General features: G+C 31.7%; 1 protein-coding gene and 2 pseudogenes across 2 annotated transcripts; 2 read left to right on the forward strand and 1 right to left on the reverse strand.

Moving 5' to 3' along the window:
- Window positions 1-929: 929 nt before the first annotated feature.
- Window positions 930-3991, reverse strand: LOC146896514 (NADP-dependent alkenal double bond reductase P2-like; annotated as a pseudogene). Its single transcript, XR_015023046.1, has 5 exons — window positions 3677-3991; window positions 2897-3074; window positions 2290-2463; window positions 1668-1750; window positions 930-1532 (listed from the first exon to the last, which is right to left on the reverse strand). The product of XR_015023046.1 is annotated as an NADP-dependent alkenal double bond reductase P2-like (transcript).
- A 172-nt stretch (window positions 3992-4163) lies between these two features.
- LOC146896515 (uncharacterized) lies at window positions 4164-8881 on the forward strand (annotated as a pseudogene).
- Window positions 8882-20133: 11252 nt separating this feature from the next.
- On the forward strand, window positions 20134-21765 carry LOC146896516 (uncharacterized). The gene is made up of 2 exons (XM_085733424.1): window positions 20134-21328; window positions 21692-21765. The coding sequence occupies exons 1-2, from the start codon at window positions 20134-20136 to the stop codon at window positions 21763-21765; spliced, it is 1269 nt and encodes a 422-aa protein (XP_085589550.1).
- The last annotated feature ends 631 nt before the right edge of the window (window positions 21766-22396 follow it).

The raw sequence follows: 22396 nt of genomic DNA on the forward strand, positions 1-22396 counted from the left end.
TAAAAGTTGAATCATCATGATGCTATAAAGTGGAATGAATGAATGGTTGCAAGTAGCAACACGCTAACATCTCAATGCACTTTAGTGACTTATTATATTTGATTAGTTTAAACTTTAAATTAGAGCCTCATCTTAATTAAAGGATTTGAATTTAGATGCAGTCTTTTTTGACAGAAAATGAAAAAGAAAAATTGAAAAGTATTAGTGACTTTGTCCTCAAAATGTGAAAATTGGATCTGGAGGGTAAGTAATTGTTAATGTTCCCCAGTTGTTGGATGTAAATATGTGGTCCAAGTTCATTTAACAGAGCCGGAAGTCTTTTAGGTATGAATCAACTCTTTATCAATTGAAATATAATTTAAATAAGAGAATAATTTATTTATAATAGTCCTAAGTTAATGTAAAACTTAACCTAACTACAACAATTGCAGCAAGAAACAAATTGTTGTACTGTCCTTACTCTTCCTTCATTTGGATACCATCATGAAATATCAGGACTAGTCACTAGAATGATAGTGCTACCAGACAAGTCTTCACAGTTATAAATCCATCATGTTGTCTTAGTTATCTTAATTATAAAACAATTTCAACATTGATTTTCTTATGATTTATTAATATATTTCAAAATTTACCCAAAAATTTGCATCTATTTTCAAAGACAAGTGTTAACATATATTTAGGTCATATCACTTTGAGAATGTGCTATTTTGAACTATGAAACACTAACACACACAAACATGAACACTAAACATGACTCTACCACGCATGCACTAATAATAGATTAAATGTATCTATATGTGCCATTGTCATGTCGCGGACGGAATTTAGACAACGGAGACGCATTCAATCTAAAGTGTCAGTGCAACATAAATTTTGAGGGAAACTAATATTAGAACGTTAAACTATAGTTAATAACTTAATGGTCGTACTTAAGTTCAAATAAAACTGAATTAAATTATCAATATACTATTACAAGAAACAAAGAAGCATATAATAGGTTTTATTTATCATCAGATGTCACTGAAGTAAGCAATTACAATCAACACTAGTGAAGAAAGATTAATACAGAAGGCCATACAAAGAGGGCTTGTTATTCAACACAAAAAAAAAAAAAAAAAAAAAAAAAAAAAAAATCAAATGAAAGCATTAGCATTCATTCACGAGCAACAACAAGCACTTGTTTGCCAACATTTTTGCCACTAAATATGCCAACCAAGGCTTCAGGGCCTTTCTCAAGACCCTCAGCTATGTCTTCCACATACACAACCTTCCCTTCTCTGATACGAGGCAGGACAAACTCCAAGAATTTGCTGTATAGATGATAGTAATCGGCTACAATAAAACCTTGCAAACGAACCCGCTTATATACGATATGTGCTAAATTTGTTACACCTTCAAGTTGAGTAAGATTGTACTGTGAGATCATTCCACACACAGGTATGCGACCATGCACTTTCATATTCAAGAGTACAGCATCAAGTGTCTTGCCTCCAACGTTCTCAAAGTAAACATCAATGCCTTCTGGAAAGTGCCTAATTAACATAAATTGATATCCACATGTCACTAGTGTGTCTCGTCCGTGTTGCTAAACGTGGTAACTATACTTTTTTATGCCAATAAGCATATTGAACTAGTATTTATCTGCAGCAAAACTGTTACAAACTGACCTTTTCAATGTTGCATTGAGGTCTTGCTCTTCTTTGTAGTTAATGGCTTCATCGTATCCAAATTTATTCTTCAACAGATCCACCTGGTAGCAAGAGACATATATATTTAAGTAAAGGAAGATAATAATTTTTTTGCTTGTCAATGAAAAGACACAAAAATGGATTTCTGGGGACTCATCAATCATACTCTTTTCCTTTTCCAGGTTACAACAAAACATTCATATCCTAAAAATTAAGAGTAGTTCAACTGTGCAAATATTATTCTGGTTCCTGGTACAATTCTCTTCAATTTGGCTAACTACGTAAACATTTCTTCAATAATTGAAATTTGTAATAAAATTAGGCTAATTCTAGTATTTTTGTTACATTACAGTAATTTTGTAATATAACCAGTGAGCAAAAACCTTGATTGTTGATATTGTAGATAGGACAATTCTGTCATGTCAGTGTAAGAGAGTGAACACACCTTCGATCAATGTCAGTGTAATAATTACAGAAAATAAATTAATTGAATGTAATCAAATCTGCCGTGTCAGAGTAAGACACTGAACGCGCCTTCGATCAGATTCTGACGGGTCATCATTTATGCAGGCACATATAACAACAACAATAAAAAATATACCTTCTCTTTACTTCCAGCACTTCCAAGTTCCAACAACGTAGCAACCATGCAATTTGGCGAATTGGCCAACAAGTTGACCAACTGCACCAGAGGCAGCTGAAACAAAAACATTCTCTCCTTTCTTGGTAGCGCCTACTTCAAAGAAACCAGCATAAGCAGTCATTCCTGGCATACCTGCACTCAAAGAAAAACACATGTCAAAAAGGCATTACAGAATGACAGAAAACTACACAACTAACATTAACAATAAGCTTGCTTGCATGTTAGATACTAAAATTTGTTCTATAAACCAAGAAAAGATTATAAGAGAAGCGGATGTAACATATTCAAATGCATTGAGCTATCATCAGTTTCAAATAAAAGGTCAATTTCAGCCGTATATCCTTTGTTGAACAAGATAAGACAATTGAAAAATATTAATATAGGACCAAACAGCCAGACAAACAAACAACTCTTTCACACAATAGGTTTCTATCCTGATGGCTAACCCGTCTGTAACGATACTAAACAAAGTAAAGACTCATTCATCACATAAAAACATCATAATAACTTGAGGCTTGCATATCATACTGGCATCAATTCCATTCTTCTCTATAATCATACATACCTAGAACTCCAGTATAGTAGGAAAGAGGAACGTCAGTATGCTCAATCTTGAAATGTATTTGAGCCGCAGGGATCAAGCTGTACTCTTCCCAATTAGTTATCCCCCACACTATATCACCTTCCTTATAATCTTTGTGTTCAGATTCCACAACTTTAGACACACCATAACCAGTTAACGGCTGAAATTACGAAAATCATCAGTAACTGACTTACAAATGAAACTGAAATTCTAATCTCACAAACTACAAAGTTAAAGCAATTTTAAGCACAAGTCACATAACCACTTCCCTCTATCCAGCACTTCCTTCAAATTCTCAACAAAAATAAAATCCCACCAAAGAAACATAATTTTCTATGCAATTTGTTTCCAATTAAAATATATAAATAACAAAATACAATAATCAAAACAAACATACAATTTAATCCCTTTTTTTTCTTTAACACATGTACACAAATTAGTCACCAAAATGGTTCCAATTTTCCAAAGAATCCGAGTTTGTAAATTGACTAGAACAATTCTTATTCATACTTTACTTATGCTACCGCCAAATTGCGGATTACTAGGACAACTTGCACCAAGAACTAGAGAGTTAAAACAAAAACAAAAACAAAATACACAAAAAGAATAATTTGCTAAGAAATGGATCACACCAAAATCAAAATTGTAAACCTACTAACAACAAATTGACCCATATGATGAAGAGACCAATTTACATATAAAAAACTCTACTTTAAGGCATAATTTGACAAATACTGAAAAGGGTTTCAGCCATAAACTTACAGATTGAGGAACATAGGCACGTGGATTGATAGATGCTTTTGGGTCACTCATAAGAGTCCTCATGTAAGGATCACAAGACAAGTAAAGATTTTTAACCAATACAACATCGTTGGAACCTTCTGGAATCTTAAGAGTTATGGTACTGTCAACAATGTTGAGGTCTGATTCTTTAGGAAAACCAGACACATAATGTTTCAGAAGCACTTGCTTGTTCTTTACTTGTGCCATTTTTATTACTTGGTTATGTTTTGTGATTATTGAATCTGATTCTTCAATTTATATACATAAATCGAAGAAAAAATGTTGGTATGAAATGTGATGATTGTGTCATTTAGTCCAATAAATACTAAGGTACGGTATTAAAGTGAAAGTATCCGGCCTAAGAGCATCCACAATGTTAGTTCTCTAACAAGGACTCCTTAAATAGACCCCACGTGACACATCACTTATTTATAATTTTTTAATAAAAGTACTTATTAAGGACTCAATGACTCCAATGGTAATACACTAATATGGACTCCAATAAAAAGTACTCCCTCCGTTTCAAAATGAGTGTCGCTTTAGCCAAAAAAAATTGTTTCAAAATGAATGTCACTTTCAGTTTCCAATGCAATAATAACTTTTTCTTTTCAATTATACCCTCCAATTAATACTCTGCACACTACTTCCAAAGTATTACTTTTAAAACTAACCAATAGTTAATAAGGATAATTTGGTAAAATAATCATTCTCTTTTTTTTAATCATTGCATTTCTTAATATGTGTGTAAACACCTAAAACGACACTCATTTTGAAACGGAGGGAGTACTTAAATATGTCCCACTATCTTTATACCATTAAACAAAAATAATTTATCTATTACTCCTTTTTACAAGTGGGACCAAGTAGTACACATTTTATTACTCGTTTATGCAAGTAGGACCAAGTAGTACACATTTTATTACTTTTTTAAGCGTGGGACCCGTTAGTTACCCAGGAGAGAGAGAGGGTCTTTATATAGTTGCCCGTTCCTTAACGGGGACTCATTTTTTCTTCCTCCAATGGAGGGTCCTTAACAGGGAGTGGTCCTTGTTAAGTAAGGACCCCCCATTGGAGATGCTCTAATAAATTGTATGCATTCACACAGTTATTGTCGGAAAAAACACAGTTGTTCACACCAGTTGGTAGTGACACTTGGTAGGATATGCAGGGGCTGGGGTTCGAACCCCAGACACCTCCACTTATTCACCTTAAAATATGTGAATTATAGCCACTAGCCATCTAGGTGTGTTTGGTTTGGAATATAAATTGTGAAGAGAGAAATAGGTAAGAGATAGTGTGGAAAGAGAGAAAAAAAGTGAGAAATAGAGTAAATTTTGTTGGGTTGTTTGGAATAAGAGAAAGAGAAAAGAAATAGAGAAGAGGGAAATAAAATGATGTTATAAATTGACAAAAATGACCTTATCAAATTATAAAATAAAAATATTCATAGGTGGTGATGTGTGTGACCATGTTCTTTTCATCCTAAAAAACACCAGGGGCACAAATGGAAAGCAATAAAAAACAATACTCTCTTGCCACTTTCTTGGCTACTTTGAAGAGAAACAAAAAGTTGGTAGGGCCCACTAATATTTAATCTCTCTTTTCAACTTCTTCAATGTACCAAACTGAACAAATAACTATTTCTCCTCAAGCTCTTTCGTCCCTAACTCTCTCTTCCCTTTTTCTCTTGAACCAAACATATCTCGGGACAAAGATACATTTGGTTAGTCGTAAATTTAAATTTGGTTAAATTACATTGATTGATCACTCATATGTTTCCTCTTTTCCAAACCATCCTTGATTGGCCACATTTGGATAGGTCACATTTGGAATATCCCTTGAATTTTTATACTCTCTCCGTGTCCTAAAGTAGGAGTATTTTACGAAAATTGTGCTTATTAAGAAAAGTTGTTATAGTGATAAATTTGTTTGAAAAGTGTGAAACTATTTCTAAATTGTCATTTATGTATAAATGAATTTAATATTGATTTTTACTAATATTCTAAGACAATCGATACTAAAAGAGTAATTAATGCATTTAAAAATTTGTAGATGGTCTTATATTTAAAAATGTGTAATGATTATTTTGGTCTCTGAATGTGTAACGAGTAGGCAAAATAGTCCATCAATGTATGGAAATTTCAAAATAGATCATGATTGTGCACTTCGTTGGTCAAAATAGGTCATGACATTCCAATACTTCGTTAATTTTGTCATATAAGTCCTTATAAGTACTTACTTATTGTCATATCAGTTTCTATGTGAAATGAGTTATTGTGAGTATTGAGGGATTATTTTAGCGTCGGAGACTATTTTGACTAACAAAATGCACAATCAATGACTATTTTGAAATTTTGATACATTGATGAACTATTGTGACTACACGTTACACATTCAAGGACCAAAATGACTATTACACTATTTGAAAACAAACATTTTTTTAAATAGTCTTATAATTAGAGACGAGTGAATTATATTTTTATAAATGGATTGGATGGATATTCATCCATTAAAGCTATATAATGGATTGGACGAATTCTATGTTTAATGGATGAATTGATATAGTCATAGAGTATTGATTAAAATACTTATAGTAGTAAGTTTATATTAAAAAAATTGTGTGATTATAATATTGATAAAAGTAACAGGTTGTATTTATCATTTATGATCTTTATAGTGTGTTTTTGGGACACTTGTTATTATTTGAATTAATACACATCCTGACATTAATACAAATACAATTCTGCAAATGTAAACCTTCATTAAAATATACAACTTTGCGTAAAAAAAATACAACTTTAATTATTTTTGTCATATATACAAACGTATATTTTTTTAGAGGAACTCTACAAATCTTTTTAGTATCCAACTTCAATTCTTTTAGTCTCGAGCTTCGGTCTTTGAATCAATCTACATAACTGAAAAAATATAACAAATCAATAAAATTTAGTCAAAATCAAAGAATAGTTGGTCGAAGAACAACTCACATATATCACCTCTTGCTAAAGAAGAAGAAAAAATGTTATAAAAGAGAGGCAAAGAGAGTCTAAAAATAGACGGAGATAGAAAGAAAACATACCACCTATAATAAGCCTCAAATCAATAAAAATAAGCAATAATTAACAAAATAAGTTGGAATGTATCTCTTACAATAAGGAAGATTGTCTTTGTTTATATCTTTCACAAACCACATGTGAACAATTCGTGATTGGGTTTCATGTGGTTGCAAAGAACTACGAAGAACAAAGGTTAAAAAAATTAAACATAATAGAAAGAAGGGTGATTGAAGTTCTGATAAAAAATTATGCTAACCCATATGAAAAATTTATAGACATATTTCAAGGATGATTTGGTTAATCAATCTTTGTCATTAATTTTGTTAATTTTTTAACATTAAGATTTTAAAGTTATTTTTTTAATGCAATAAAACAACTTTAATGCCAAATTTCTATTACTATTTTTTTATACCATTTATATTTACCAATTGGTAGTGGGAATGCATTGAAGTAGAACTTAACCCCAGGTACTATGTTCGATTCCCACGGAAGGCAAAAACACTACTATAGAGGGGGTAGTGATTAAGCTTGTGAGTAATAGTGCCGGGGGGTACAGTGCCTAGCCGGGACCCACCTGGGCTGTTCTGTTACAAAATGTTTGATTATTTGACCATAAATTTTTTGGTTCCAGACATTTCCTAACATAAGTTTTACTATTTTTTTCTGGCTGCCCTTTTTAATCAATTTTATTTTATTGATTTACTATTTTTTCGGTTGACTTCGATATGCATCTCTTTCATATAGTTTTTTCTTATTATTAAGGAAAATCAAATCATATTGTGTTTAATTGTTTTAATGCCATTTTAAATAAAATATATTTGACATGATTACAACCAAATTAATTGTTTCACATCATTTTGTCAAAAAAATAATTTGTCTAACATCATTAATATCATTATTACGAAAATAAAAAGTAAGAAATGTCTAACACTATTTGGTGTTTTTTTTTTTTTGAATAAACACTATTATGCGTTATTATTACTATATTACTATACAATATACATTTGAAAATAGAAACAAAAGCATATTAACTTAAATCATTTTAAAAATTAATGGTTACTACCCAATCGAATTAAATTATTTTCAAAAGTTATACTTTTATCGAATCGTATTTTTACTTTCTGACATATATCAATTATTTGATCTCTTTGACATTTAAATAATTATTCCATTAATCGTATTTTAATTAAATTTGAATTATTCCATTACTTGTTTTATTTTAATCTTTGAATTCAAATATTTTAATTTCAACTATTTTTTTGAAAGAATTTTGATTTAAACTATTTGATTATTAAACAAAAATTATTTGATTAAAATTTGTCCTTTTTGAATTCGAAATGTTTGATTTCTAATTTAATTTCTTTACTGTGGCAAATTTGTTTGCTATTGGTTTTGAGCAGGGAGGGAAGGCGTGGAGGTGGAGGCGGAGGTTGTGGGCGTGGGAGGTAGAGGAGTTAGAGGAGTGTAGAACTTTATTGCTTGATGTATCTTTGTATGCTAATGTTTCAGATAGGTGGATTTGGTTACCGGACCCTTCTGAAGGGTATTCTGTTCGCGGTGCCTATCATTTGCTGACTTTAAAGGATACTCCTCGTGCGGATCTTGCATCATCTTTGATTTGGCATAATCAGGTGCCATTGAAGGTGTCTATTTTTGCTTGGAGGTTGCTTCGTGACAGATTGCCAACAAAGTCCAACATGGTCCATCGACGGGTTATTTCTTCGGAAGCTTCTACGTGTGTATCAGATTGCGGTTCAATGAAACAATGCAACATTTGTTTTTATCTTGTAATTTGTATTCTTCGTTATGGCCCCTAGTGCGTCATTGGCTGGGCATTATAGGCGTTGATTCGAATGTCATAGCCGATCATTTTATCCAGTTTGTGCATCTAACAGGTGGTGGAAAAGCTAAGCAGTCTTTTCTTCAGCTTATTTGGCTTTTGAGTGTTTGGCTCTTATGGAATGAGCGCAATAATAGACTTTTCAATAATGTTGTAACTCCTATTCCCAGGTTGCTAGAGAAAGTTAAATATATGTCTTTAGCCTGGATGAAAGCGAAAAAGGTTGTCTTTAGGTTTGGCACTGATAGGTGGTGTTCAAGTCCGTTTCAATGCTTGGCCATCACTTAATGGTTTGGTTGTTGGTTGTGTAATTGATACTTTGTTCTTTCGGTAATTCTTTTGGCACATCTTGTGCTAGACGAGTTGCTTTTGTGGTTAATATATATATATATATATATATATATATATATATATTCCATTTTTGCTTGTTCAAATTTTTTTTTTAATTTCAAGTAACAAAATTTGATATTGAAAAACTTCCTTTTATACATGAACATTAAATACAAATATGTGAGGATGACTGTGGTGAAAGCATTTTGTGAAGATCAATATGGTGAGAGCATTTGTAAAAAAGAAAGGGACACATGGCAACACCAAAAGAATAGTAATTCATTTCCATAAAGGGACTTGATAAATAGGTCTCAAATTTATATAATATAGATATAGATTTATTTATTTTTTTTCTTATATAAAAGATTAGAGGAAATATTAATCGGTGGATTATTTTTATTTGTTCTAAAGTAACCCTTTTATAAAATAATAATAACCAGTAATATTCATTCCAAATTTGTTTGTTTTGAAAGAGAAAGTGATGTGGTCTCATGATTGCGCACCATAACAAGAAAGTGCAAAAAAAAAAAGGAAATCTGCCACATCATCGATCCTCGTGATCCGCATACAACAAATTACAGCCATTGATAGAATTGCATTTAACTAATCTTGTTCGTCCAATCGTCCAGCTCATTGATCCGCGTGCTGAGTTTTGTTATTTCCCTATTACGCTATCACATTCTTATACTTTGATATGCCATAATCTTTTGATGTGTTATGAAACCAAATATTAGATATATAGGTTTTTTTTCCTAACCTCATGTGCATGAATATACCATTATATATTGAGCATTGCTATTTGGTACGGGGAAAAACAACGGAAAACGACGAGAGAAAGAAACAAGTTGTTACATATTTTTTTATTTAATATTAAGATAATATAATTTTGGCATTTAGTGGCAATCATGGGTAGTTTTGTAGTACAATTTGTCGAATTTCGTTGGTTTGTTTCGTACCATATAATATTTCCCTTATATATATTTGTGGATATGTTACTATTTATTTATGTATTGAGAGCTTAATTTTGTATGAATTATCCTTATATGTATAGAATCAAAAAAAAGGTTAATTAATATCAGGGAAGTAAGTTTTTTTATTCTAACTAAATATATACAAATATGAAGCTTGTCCTAAGAACAAAATCTCATTTTCTATAGCTCACTAGGGGTGAGCATAGAATCCGAACCCGCCCACCAACCGAGATAACCGAGTCACCCACGGGTACACGGGTCAGATTGGAACGGGTCTCGGGTTAAAAAAGGAATCAAAATGGGTCTGTGTGGGATTAGGCGGGCGGGGTCGGTTTTGGAAAATCACATCCACCGTTACCCAAACCCGCCCGAGACATGTAGTATAAGGCGTGGAACTAGGCAACTAGCAATGGCTTTTAATAATTTTTTAAGATGTAGACTGCCATCAACCACTTTCTCTGTCTTTTGTCTGTGCCAATTTATTGAAATAAACTTTTATGTCCCTTTTACATGCTCCCTCACGTGCCTTTTCCTCTCCGATCTCAATCTTATCCAAGTAAATTAATTATAATAAATATTTTATTTGACAGCATGCTTTTACATTGCACTCTTACTCCCAATGTGAAGTCCTTTCAGTTTCACCTCTCTCTCTATAGATTTTGAATCAAACTCATCATAAACAAAATAGATAAGAAAATACGAGACTAGAAGAAGCTGAAACCCAGGCTTCAATTCAGCTTCCAAAACAAATTATGGTATTTCAGTTTCTAATTTCCATTAATAAGTTATGGTGAGACACAAATATTCTTTCTTCTTGAATGCAACTAGAACCACTTCTCTATCGCCACCCCCACACAGAGTCAAATCCAGATCTGTTTTTTGAAGGTTGATAGTTTCTTCTTCTCTAACCCGTTTAATACCGACCGACTCACCCGCCATCCGATCGAACCGAAACCCGACAAAACCGAGATGGAAAACGGACGGAAATGGGTGGCGATCTGTGCTCGTCGGTTGTTGGTCGGAATAGGATTTCTGGTCCGAATTCGACCGAACCCGACCGCTGCTCAGTCCTATAGCTCACAACGGAAAATATTTAAGTTTTAGGTACTAGGTTGGAGAAAATTGATGCTTAGGTTGGAGAAAATTAATGCTTATTAAGTATTACCTTAAAATAAGTGATGTGGACATAGGGAACCCATTTAAGCACCTAATTTGGGATGCTTTGTTGTGGAAACAAAGGTGAGAAGGCGTGATGTTTAGGTAAACTCATCTTAATAAAAAAAAAGGGGATTTCTTTGTCTTTTGATTACTATCACGATGTGTTTTTTCTACTTATTTTTCCTAAACTATTCTTTTATGCTTTTTTCACATATATTTTTTTTTATTATGATCATGATTTGCAACCATGAATGCCAACTCAAATGTCGTAGTGTTATGATTTCTAACATCATAGACTCTACTTGGGATTATTTTCTGATGTTGAGGATTGTTAGATTGTGTCTTGTGACTAAAATGTCAAAATCTCATGAGTCACACTCATTTAAAATGGTCCTAATGAATGTTTGAGGTTATCATTAATTTGTTTTTTTAGTATTCTTTTACTAAATTAAAAGTGTTTCTTGGTAAATGTAATTTTCGATTTTTATTTTGATTTTTAATGTTTAGGGAAACCAAATTCATGCAATAACCAAAAAGAGGCTCATATACATGTTTGTAACACAATTGAGAGAATGTGTTGTTAAGAACACGTGAGAATGTCGAGCTATTACTTAGAGACAACATCAAGATAGACAAAGTGCATGATACTAAATTTACAAGGGTTGATAATAATGATTTACTATGAAATTTGTTTCATTTCACTCCACGGGTTGGTATCTCCCAAGACGAAGATGATTTTGACATAGATTTCTTGGTTGATGAATTTGTTTATATATTAAAAAATTAAACAACTTCATCGTAATAATATAAACTATCACACTACGATAATATTGTTTATTCTATTCAGACGTTATTGGTTTACTAACTTCTATTGGAAGAAAGAGAGAAAATAAGTTAGAAATAACTTCAAGGCGAAAACTGTTGTCGTAAAGTTAGACAATAATAGGTAAGCATTTTTTATTTTGTCAAAAAAAAAAAGGTAAGCATTTTTGGAAACTATCACATTATGATAACATTGTTTATCCTATTTAGACATTATTGGTTTACTAACTGCTATTGGGAAAAAAAATGTTAGAAATAACTTCAAGACAAAAATTGTTGTCGTACAGTTAGACAATAATAGGTAAGTTATCGTTAATTTGTTGTTTTCAGTGTTCTTTTATTAATTTAAAAGTGTTTCTTGGTAAATGTAATTTTCGATTTTGATTTTTGATGTTCAGGGGAACCAAATTCATGCAATAACCAAAAAGAGACTTATATACATGTTTGTAACACAATTAAGAGAATGTGTTGTTAAGAACACGTGAGAATGTTAGGCTATTACTTAGAGACAACTTCAAGATAAACAAAGTGCATGACACTAAATTTACAAGGGGTTGATAATAATGATTTACCATGAAATTTGTTTCATTTCACTCCACAGGTTGGTATCTTCCCAGACGAATTTTGACATAGATTTGTTGGTTGATGAATTTGTTTATATATTAAAAAATTAAACAACTTCATTGTAATAATATAAACTATCACACTGTGATAATATTGTTTATTCAATTCAGACGTTATTGGTTTACTAACTGCTATTGGAAAAAAGAGAGATAATATGTTAGAAATAATTTCAAGGAAAAAATTGTTGTCGTATAGTTAGACAATAATAGGTAAGCATTTTTTTATTTTGTAAAAAAAAAGGTAAGCATTTTTTGTTATTGAAATAGTCCATCAACATAATTAATTCATGAATGTTGTTAGGGTTTGCTGATTAAAGATTTTCCCACGAAATTGTATTGAAAAAGCGAAAGGTTGCAAAGAAGAGAATATGAAATGTTGATTGAAGATTTTCCCATAAAATTTTGTTAAAAACTAAAGGTTTCATAGAAGAGAATATGAAAAAGGGTGTGAAATTTTTCATTGAATTGATTTTTCATTCCTTAAATCCTATCTTGCGATTAGTAATTACATAAGTAGTTTGTGTTTACAACAATGTTATCAAATCTCTCTCTCTCTCTCTCTCTCTCTCTCTCAACACTTTTTTTTTCATCAGCTCAATTGATGTAGGTGGTTACAAGTAGGTGTTTTTCTAATAGATTTTTTTTCTAATATGTTATATAAAATAGCATAGCGCACTTGATGTGGCGATAACTTATCCGAAAAGTTGTGTGTTTAACTCCCATTGTCAATATGATGAGTTCTTTGATGGATGACATGAAAGTACCTCTACTAACGTTCCCTAATCCTTGAGCTCTACTCCAACCCTGATAAACCTTTGAAGCATAAAATGATAAAATAATTTAAATGTACGAAAACAATGGAATAAAATATTACTGTACATAAACCTTTGTTATCATTATTAAATTACCATAACAGGCCAAAATCATTCCAATAAAAAAAGCAAAATCGCCAAATGTCAAGTGTTAACCCTGCCACTTCTCTCACTTCTTCTTCTCAATCAAGAAAACGTGATCGCAATTCCTCCGCCGTCGGTTCCGATGATTCGCCTCCTAAGAATACCAACAACACTGGAGCTCCAGATTTACACGTCACAAAGAAGAAAGTTGTCTCAAAAAATCTCGCCGACGAAGAAGCACCTTCCACACTGATCCCGTCGCCGGATCACCTTCCATCACTTATCTCGTCCCCGGATCACCTTCCATCACTGATCTCATACAACAAATTACAGCCATTGATAGAATTACATTTAACTAATCACGTTCGTCCAATCGCCCAGCTCATCGATCCGCGTGCTAAGTTTTGTTATTTCCCTATTACGCTACAAACAAACACAAGTTGAACTACCATCGATATAATTGCATTTAACAAGAAAAAAGGAAATCTGCCACATCATCGATTCTCGTGATGCAAATACAACAAATCACAGCCATCGATATAATTGCAGTTAACTAATCCTGTTCGTCCAACCATCCATATCATCGATCCGAATACCGAGTTTTGTTATTACTCTATTAGGCAACAAACAAACACAAGTTGAACTACCACATATTACTGTACATAAACCTTTATAATGATTATTAAATTACCATAACCATCCAAAATCATTCCAATAAAAAAAGCAAAAGCGATCCAAAATTATTCCATTGTTTTCGTACATTTAAATTATTTTATCATGTTATGCTTCAAAGGTTTATCAGTGTTAGAGTAGAGCTCAAGGCTCAGTGAACGTTAATAGAGGTACTTTCATGTCATCCATCAAAGAACTCATCACATTGACAATGGGAGTTAAACACACAACTTTTCGGATAAGTTATCCCAACATCAAGTGCGCTATGCTATTTTATATAACATATTAGAAAAGGAATCTATTAGAAAAACACCTACTTGTAACCACCTACATCAATTGAGCTGATGAAAAAAAAGTGTTGAGAGAGAGAGAGAGAGAGAGAGAGAGAGAGAGAGAGAGAGATTTGATAACATTGTTGCAAACACAAACTACTTATGTAATTACTAATCGCAAGATAGGATTTAAGGAATGAAAAATCAATTCAATGAAAAATTTCACACCCTTTTTCATATTCTCTTCTATGAAACCTTTAGTTTTTAACAAAATTTTATGGGAAAATCTTCAATCAACATTTCATATTCTCTTCTATGCAACCTTTCGCTTTTTCAATACAATTTCGTGGGAAAATCTTTAATCAGTAAACCCTAACAACATTCATGAATTAATTATGTTGATGGACTATTTCAATAACAAAAAATGCTTACCTTTTTTTTTCACAAAATAAAAAATGCTTACCTATTATTGTCTAACTATACGACAACAATTTTTTCCTTGAAGTTATTTCTAACATATTTTCTCTGTTTTTTTTTTTTTTCCAATAGCAGTTAGTAAACCAATAACGTCTGAATAGAATAAACAATATTATCACAGTGTGATAGTTTATATTATTGCAATGAAGTTGTTTAATTTTTTAATATATAAACAAATTCATCAACCAACAAATCTATGTCAAAATTCGTCTGGGAAGATACCAACCTGTGGAGTGAAATGAAACAAATTTCATGGTAAATCATTATTATCAACCCTTGTAAATTTAGTGTCATGCACTTTGTTTATATTGAAGTTGTCTCTAAGTAATAGCCTGACATTTTCACGTGTTCTTAACAACTTATTCTCTTAATTGTGTTACAAACATGTATATAAGTCTCTTTTTGGTTATTGCATGAATTTGGTTCCCCTGAACATCAAAAATCAAAATCGAAAATTACATTTACCAAGAGACACTTTTAAATTAATAAAAGAACACTAAAAACAACAAATTAACGATAACTTACCTATTATTGTCTAACTGTACGACAACAATTTTTGCCTTGAAGGTATTTCTAACATATTTTTTTTTTCTAATAGCAGTTAGTAAACCAATAACGTCTAAATAGGATAAACAATGTTATCATAATGTGATAATTTCCAAAAATGCTTACCTTTTTTTTTTGGACAAAATAAAAAATGCTTACCTATTATTGTCTAACTTTACGACAACATTTTTTGCCTTGAAGTTATTTCTAACTTATTTTCTCTCTTTTTTCCAATAGAAGTTAGTAAACCAATAACGTCTGAATAGAATAAACAATATTATCGTAGTGTGATAGTTTATATTATTACGATGAAGTTGTTTAATTTTCAACCAAGAAATCTATGTCAAAATCATCTTCGTCTTGGGAGATACCAACCCGTGGAGTGAAATGAAACAAATTTCATGGTAAATCATTATTATCAACCCTTGTAAATTTAGTATCATGCACTTTGTCTATCTTGATGTTGTCTCTAAGTAATAGCTCGACATTCTCACGTGTTCTTAACAACACATTCTCTCAATTGTGTTACAAACATGTATATGAGCCTCTTTTTGGTTATTGCATGAATTTGGTTTCCCTAAACATCAAAAATCAAAATCGAAAATTACATTTACCAAGAAACACGTTTAATTTAGTAAAAGAATACTAAAAAAACAAATTAATGATAACCTCAAACATTCATTAGGACCTTTTCAAATGAGTGTGACTCATGAGATTTTGACATTTTAGTCACAAGACACAATCTAACAATCCTCAACATCAGAAAATAATCCCAAGTAGAGTCTATGATGTTAGAAATCATAACACTATGACATTTGAGTTGGCATTCATGGTTGCAAATCATGATCATAATAAAAAAAAATATATGTGAAAAAAGCATAAAAGAATAGTTTAGGAAAAATAAGTAGAAAAAACACATCGTGATAGTAATCAAAAGACAAAGAAATCCCTTTTTTTTTTATTAAGATGAGTTTACCTAAACATCACGCCTTCTCACCTTTGTTTCCACAACAGAGCATCCCAAATTAGGTGCTTAAATGGGTTCCCTATGTCCACATCACTTATTTTTTAGGCATCAATTTTCTCCAACCTAGTACCTGAAACTTAAATATTTTCTGTTGTGAGCTATAGAAAATGAGATTTTGTTCTTAGGACAAGCTTCATATTTGTATATATTTAGTTAGAATAAAAAAACTTACTTCCCTGATATTAATTAACCTTTTTTTGATTCTATACATATAAGGATAATTCATACAAAATTAAGCTCTCAATACATAAATAAATAGTAACATATCCACAAATATATAAGGGAAATATTATATGGTACGAAACAAACCAACGAAATTCGACAAATTGTACTACAAAACTACCCATGATTGCCACTAAATGCCAAAATTATATTATCTTAATATTAAATAAAAAAATCTGTAACAACTTGTTTCTTTCTCTCGTCGTTTTCCGTTGTTTTTCCGCGTACCAAATAGCAATGCTCAATATATAATGGTATATTCATGCACATGAGGTTAGGAAAAAAAAAACTATATATCTAATATTTGGTTTCATAACACATCAAAAGATTATGGCATATCAAAGTATAAGAATGTGATAGCGTAATAGGGAAATAACAAAACTCAGCACGCGGATCGATGAGCTGGACATCGATGAGTTGGACGATTGGACGAACAAGATTAGTTAAATGCAATTCTACCAATGGCAAATAAGAATTTATTTGTTTTTTTTAATATTAAAGAAAATGGACTCAAAATAAGCTAAATTGATTGATATTTGATTAAGAAAAGAAAATAAAAAAGACGGTCACTTGATTTAGTATCAAGGTTTGTTTATGAAAATATTTTTTGTGATTTTTTGAATATTTGCATGTTTTTGTTGTTTTTGAATGATAATTAAACTAAAAACTAAAACTATCGGAGCAAGAAAATAAAGCGTAAGCACTTTGTGGTGACGTTGGATCACCACAAAGACCATTAACCTAAAGCTAGAGCATGAAAGTAAAGCATACACCCATACACGCACACATGCACCTAAGCTATTACAAAAGCCTAATAATACATTCTATAGTCTGCGAAAAATAAATATGCATTATAATAAACCTAAACTAAGAATGTATTTACATTAAACCTAATATACATTCTAAAGTCTGACAAGAATAAATAAATTAATATGCAAAACGATGAAACAAAACCAAAATGCATGAATGATTTACATCAAAGCCTAATATACAAACTACGTCCATGTGATAAAATACATAACGAAAAATGAAATATGCATGATAATAAACCTAAACTATAGATGCATGAATGATTTTTACATTAACCTAATATGCATTCTAATTATTGAAGAATAAAAATAAGTGACATATAAAATAAATATGCAATGAATAAATGAATGATGAATATGCATCCTAATCTAATAAATATAGAAATAACAACATGCTAAAGAATTTACATCAGTTCGACTAGGGTCACGTGACGCGTGTCGGTGGGACCTTAGGTCAAAAATTGGGGTATGACAGGCAGCCAAAAAAAATAGTAAAACTTATGTTAGGAAATGTCTGGAACCAAAAAATTTATGGTCAAATAATCAAACATTTCGAATTCAAAAATATCTTAATTAAAATCACAATAATCACAATAAAGTTTGGAGTTTATTGTGATTGAATGGTGTGAAGAAACTTGATTAATTAAAATCATATTAAGACTTTCTAAAATAAACAGTCTTAAACAAAATCAACCTTAAAAATATGTCTTATTTTTTTCGTACCGAGAATTACTTTTATAACCGACATTTTGTGTTGAACTTTTTTTTTTATTGCCGCGTTGAACTTACTTTATGGCTAAAGAAAATTCCTTCCAAACTAATAATGTAAACAGTAAATATAAATGGTATAAAAAAATAGTAATAGAAATTTGGCATTTTTTTTTGACGTTGAAAGCAATTTCATTAACGAAAGTCTGGCAATAAATCAAATGCCAAGACTGCAGAAATACAAGGCGGAGTTTCTTCGACCCATATGCAATCTAAATTCTTAAGAGCACATTTAGCTAAATAATGAGCAGCTTGGTTGGCTTCACGCCTAACATGCAAAAAATTTAAACTACGAAAACTACCTTTAAAACTAATACAATCTCGAATAATAGAGCCAACATAGTTGAGAGATTGTTGGTGAACATTCAACGCTAAAACCACATTAGAAGCATCTGATTCTGCTATAAGATTCAGAAAAGACATGTCTTTTGCAAATTCCAAACCCTTTCGCATAGTTAATGTTGAAGCAAAAATCCCTTTGAAATTGTTTTTAAATGATAAACAAACTCTTGTATTAAAATTAAGATTATAATTTTATTTGGTTATTTAATGTGTGCTCTTGAGTGAATTTTATTAAGGATAGGAAAGTCCAACTCTCACACATTGTTAAAACCATGGATGATTATGCTCAAACTCAAATGAATATCGATGATTATGCTCAAGCTCAAATGAACATTGTGAACAAGCTCAAGCTCTCATAAAGCATTAGAGTTGATAATTCATTATTAATCAAGAAAGGTTAATAAAGCAAAATCACAAAGGAAAGCCATGCGCTAATACAAGGGAAAATTATCTTTCAGTCATGTGCTAATCATTTGGTAAAGTTAAAGATGATGACAAAGCCCTAGAGTTGAATCTTGATGAGCAAGCAAGCAAAATATCTTAAAGAAACAAGACTTGGTGACCAAGTGTGCTAAAATAATTAAATAATGATGCCTTAGAGACTAAGAAATACAAAGACATTAACAGCAATACATCTTGGAGAACAAGCATGAAACAGCTGTAAAAAGAAAAGATCTTTTTACTGTTCATGTACTTTTCACTGTTCACACACGCTCCTGGTACAAAGACAAGCTCAAGCTCTTAGTGTTAAATGTTGAGGTCGAGGCTGACAAGCTCAAGCTCAATGTACAAAAGTATGGGACAATGGCATATTTGCAATTCCCATCAACAGCAAGGGTCTTTACACAAGAATGAACAGCTGCAGATATTGAAGGGTGAAGGCTGGCTATAAATAGAAGCTTTCTCTCAACAAAGAAAGCAAGAATTTGAAATACAATCTCAAGTCTACAAACAAGCAAATTCATCAAACAATCTCAATATCAGAACATACTCTTACAGTACCAAATCATATTGTTGGATCATCTTTTTAAGAGTATTACAAATTACAATCTCTCATTCTCTTAGTAGCTTGAAAGTTGTAACTAGATCCAAACATCAAATCTTATTTTGATTGTATATCCTCTTGACTGTAAAATCTTGAGTGATAGTGTAAGCTTGCTGAAGCTAATAATATCAGTTGTGTAAGCCTGGTGAGGCTAAGAGAATACATAGTGGTACAAGCTCAGCCTCTGTAAGAGCTCGAGCTTCAGTGTAAGCCTGTGAGGCTTAGAGAATACATATTGTTTTGCACATTGCAAAAAGGAGGAAGAAACTCCTGATAACTAGTGGATAATCTCACAAAGCTGTGGGGAATGGACTAACCCATATTGGGGGAACCAGGATAACTTCTCTGTGTGATCTCTCTTAAACTCTACTCTTTACTTTCTGCCTTGCTTACATTTTTATTGTTCTACTAACCATTTCTTTCCAAAGCACGATAATTTTTAAAGGGTCACTATTCAACCCCTCTTCTAGTGACATTTACTTCAATTTCAATTGGCATCAGAGCTCTGCCTCGGTTAGAGCACTTAACAATGTAAGAGGAAAAGATCCAGGAAGAAGAAAATGTCAATGTTCATACCTGGGGGAGGATCATCCATAAGACCTCCATACTTCGATGGAACAGACTACTACTATTGGAAAGGAAAGATGAGATTATTTCTAATATCTCAAGACAACTATATGTGGCCAGTTGTTGAAAATGGAAACTTTGTTCCAATGACAACTGCTACAAGAACAGCACCCTCAGTAGTAAAACCACAAGCAAAATGGTCAAAAGAAGAAAACGAAAAGGTACTCCTAAACTCTAAAGCTCAATTATTTCTAACATGTGCTTTAAGTAGGGAAGAGTATGATAGAGTAGAAGAATGTACAACTGCTAAAGAAATATGGGAAGCCTTGAAAATTCATCATGAAGGAACAAGTCATGTCAAGGAAGAAAGGATAGACATGGGAGTTAAAAAATTTGAAACCTTCGAGATGAAAGAAAGTGAAACCATTGATGAGATGTTTGCAAGATTAACAATCATTGTAAACGAATTACGCTCTCTTGGAAAAACATACACAACCCATGAGAGGGTTAGAAAAATTCTGAGAAGTCTTCCAAAAATTTGGAGACCAATGGTTACGGCAATCACACAAGCTAAGAATCTTAAAGAGCTTCAGCTTGAGGAATTGGTAGGCTCTTTAAGAGCTCATGAATCCATCCTCATGGAAGATAAGCCACCACAGAGAAAGAAATCAAATGATGGAATACAGGTTGAGGAAGCAAACTTATGTCTCATGGCAAAAGATGATGCAGAAGAGGTAACTTTTTCAAACTCTTGCTTTTCTTGTAAAAAGATAGAAATTATTTTTGATAACCTCTTAAAAGATTCAGAAACTTTATCTCAAAAATGTTTATCTCAAAGAGATCAACTTATTGAAATAAAGAAACAAAATGAGGAGCTACAAAAACGGAATGAAGAATATCTTCAAACCATTCAAAATCTAAAGCTAGCTAATCTCAAATTGTCTGAACAAAAAGATGTTTTAAATACTCTACCTCTGGAAACTTTTGAAAAAGAAAATCAAGTAGAGGAACTTACAAATGATATTACCATTTCTGAACAAACCACTGAAACTTTTGAAGAAGAAAACAACTCTTTGAAAACTCAAGTAGAAGAGTTGACGAATGACATCACCAGCTTTGTTAAATCCACCGAAACATTTCAAAAAATTATGGGTTCCCAAGCCGGAATGTTTGATAAAGCAGGGATAGGTTTTAACATTTCAAAGAAACAAAAAATGTACAAAAACTTTTTTATTCCTAAGCAGGATCAAAAAGTCTTAGTTCCTAAAATGAGAAAGGAATGCAATTTTTGTAAAAAACATGGTCATACTGAGGATAACTGCTTTTATAATAAAAAGAAAGCAACTATCAAAAGAAAATGTTTTTATTGTAGAAAACCAAACCATCATGAATCAAACTGTTATGTTAAGAAAAAGAGAAAATGTTCCTACTGCAACAAATTTGGGCATCATGAATCCAAATGTTACAATAAAAACAAAAGTTTCAAGAACACTAACCCTCAAGGACCCAAATCTATATGGGTACCAAAGTTACTGCTAACCTCTGATACAGGAATGTATGCTGATAATCAAGAAAAGGCATTGGTACTTGGACAATGGTTGCTCAAGGCATATGATAGGGAATAAAGACTGCTTTCTATCCTTTGAAGAAAGAGATGGAGGATCAAGATCTCTTAATTGCTCAAGTCTATGTTGATGATATCATCTTTGGATCTATAAATGAAAAAATAGACAACATTGAAAGAAAAAGCACAAGTGGAGCATGTCAATTTCTTGGTCAAGCTCTCATCAGTTGGTCATGTAGAAAATAAAATACAATTGCTCTGTCTACTACTGAAGCTGAATATGTGTTAGCTGCAAGCAGTTGCTCTCAGGTATTATGGATAAAAAATCAGCTGGAAAATTACTCAGTAAGGTACACAAAAATTCCTATTCTTTGAGATAATACCAGTGCTATAAATCTTTCTTAAAATCCAATTCATCATTCTAGATCTAAATATATCAAAATAAAACATCATTTCATCAGAAATCATGTTCAGAAAGGAGAAATTGAATTGTTTTTCATTGATGCTGAAAATCAACTCGCAAATATTTTTACTAAACCTTTGGTAGAAGATAGATTTTATTTTTTAAAGAGATAAATTATCTATAATTAGTATATCTTTGTTAGAATAGTTTATTTAGTGTATTTATATTTTTCTCCAACATGAAAATAGAGGATTAATATATTTACTACACCTAAGTTCAAAATTTTTAA

This window comes from Medicago sativa, chromosome 8 (assembly GCF_051527215.1).
Source record: "Medicago sativa cultivar Bolivia chromosome 8, Bolivia_mono, whole genome shotgun sequence".
Taxonomy (NCBI): domain Eukaryota; kingdom Viridiplantae; phylum Streptophyta; class Magnoliopsida; order Fabales; family Fabaceae; genus Medicago; species Medicago sativa.

Bases quoted from the DNA above. Each gene is read 5' to 3' on its own strand.
- LOC146896516 (XM_085733424.1), top strand. From the start codon at position 20,134: ATGTCAATGTTCATACCTGGGGGAGGATCATCCATAAGACCTCCATAC. The intron at 21,329-21,691 runs GTTTTAACATTT...CCTCTGATACAG, and splicing joins GTTTGATAAAGCAGGGATAG to GAATGTATGCTGATAATCAA.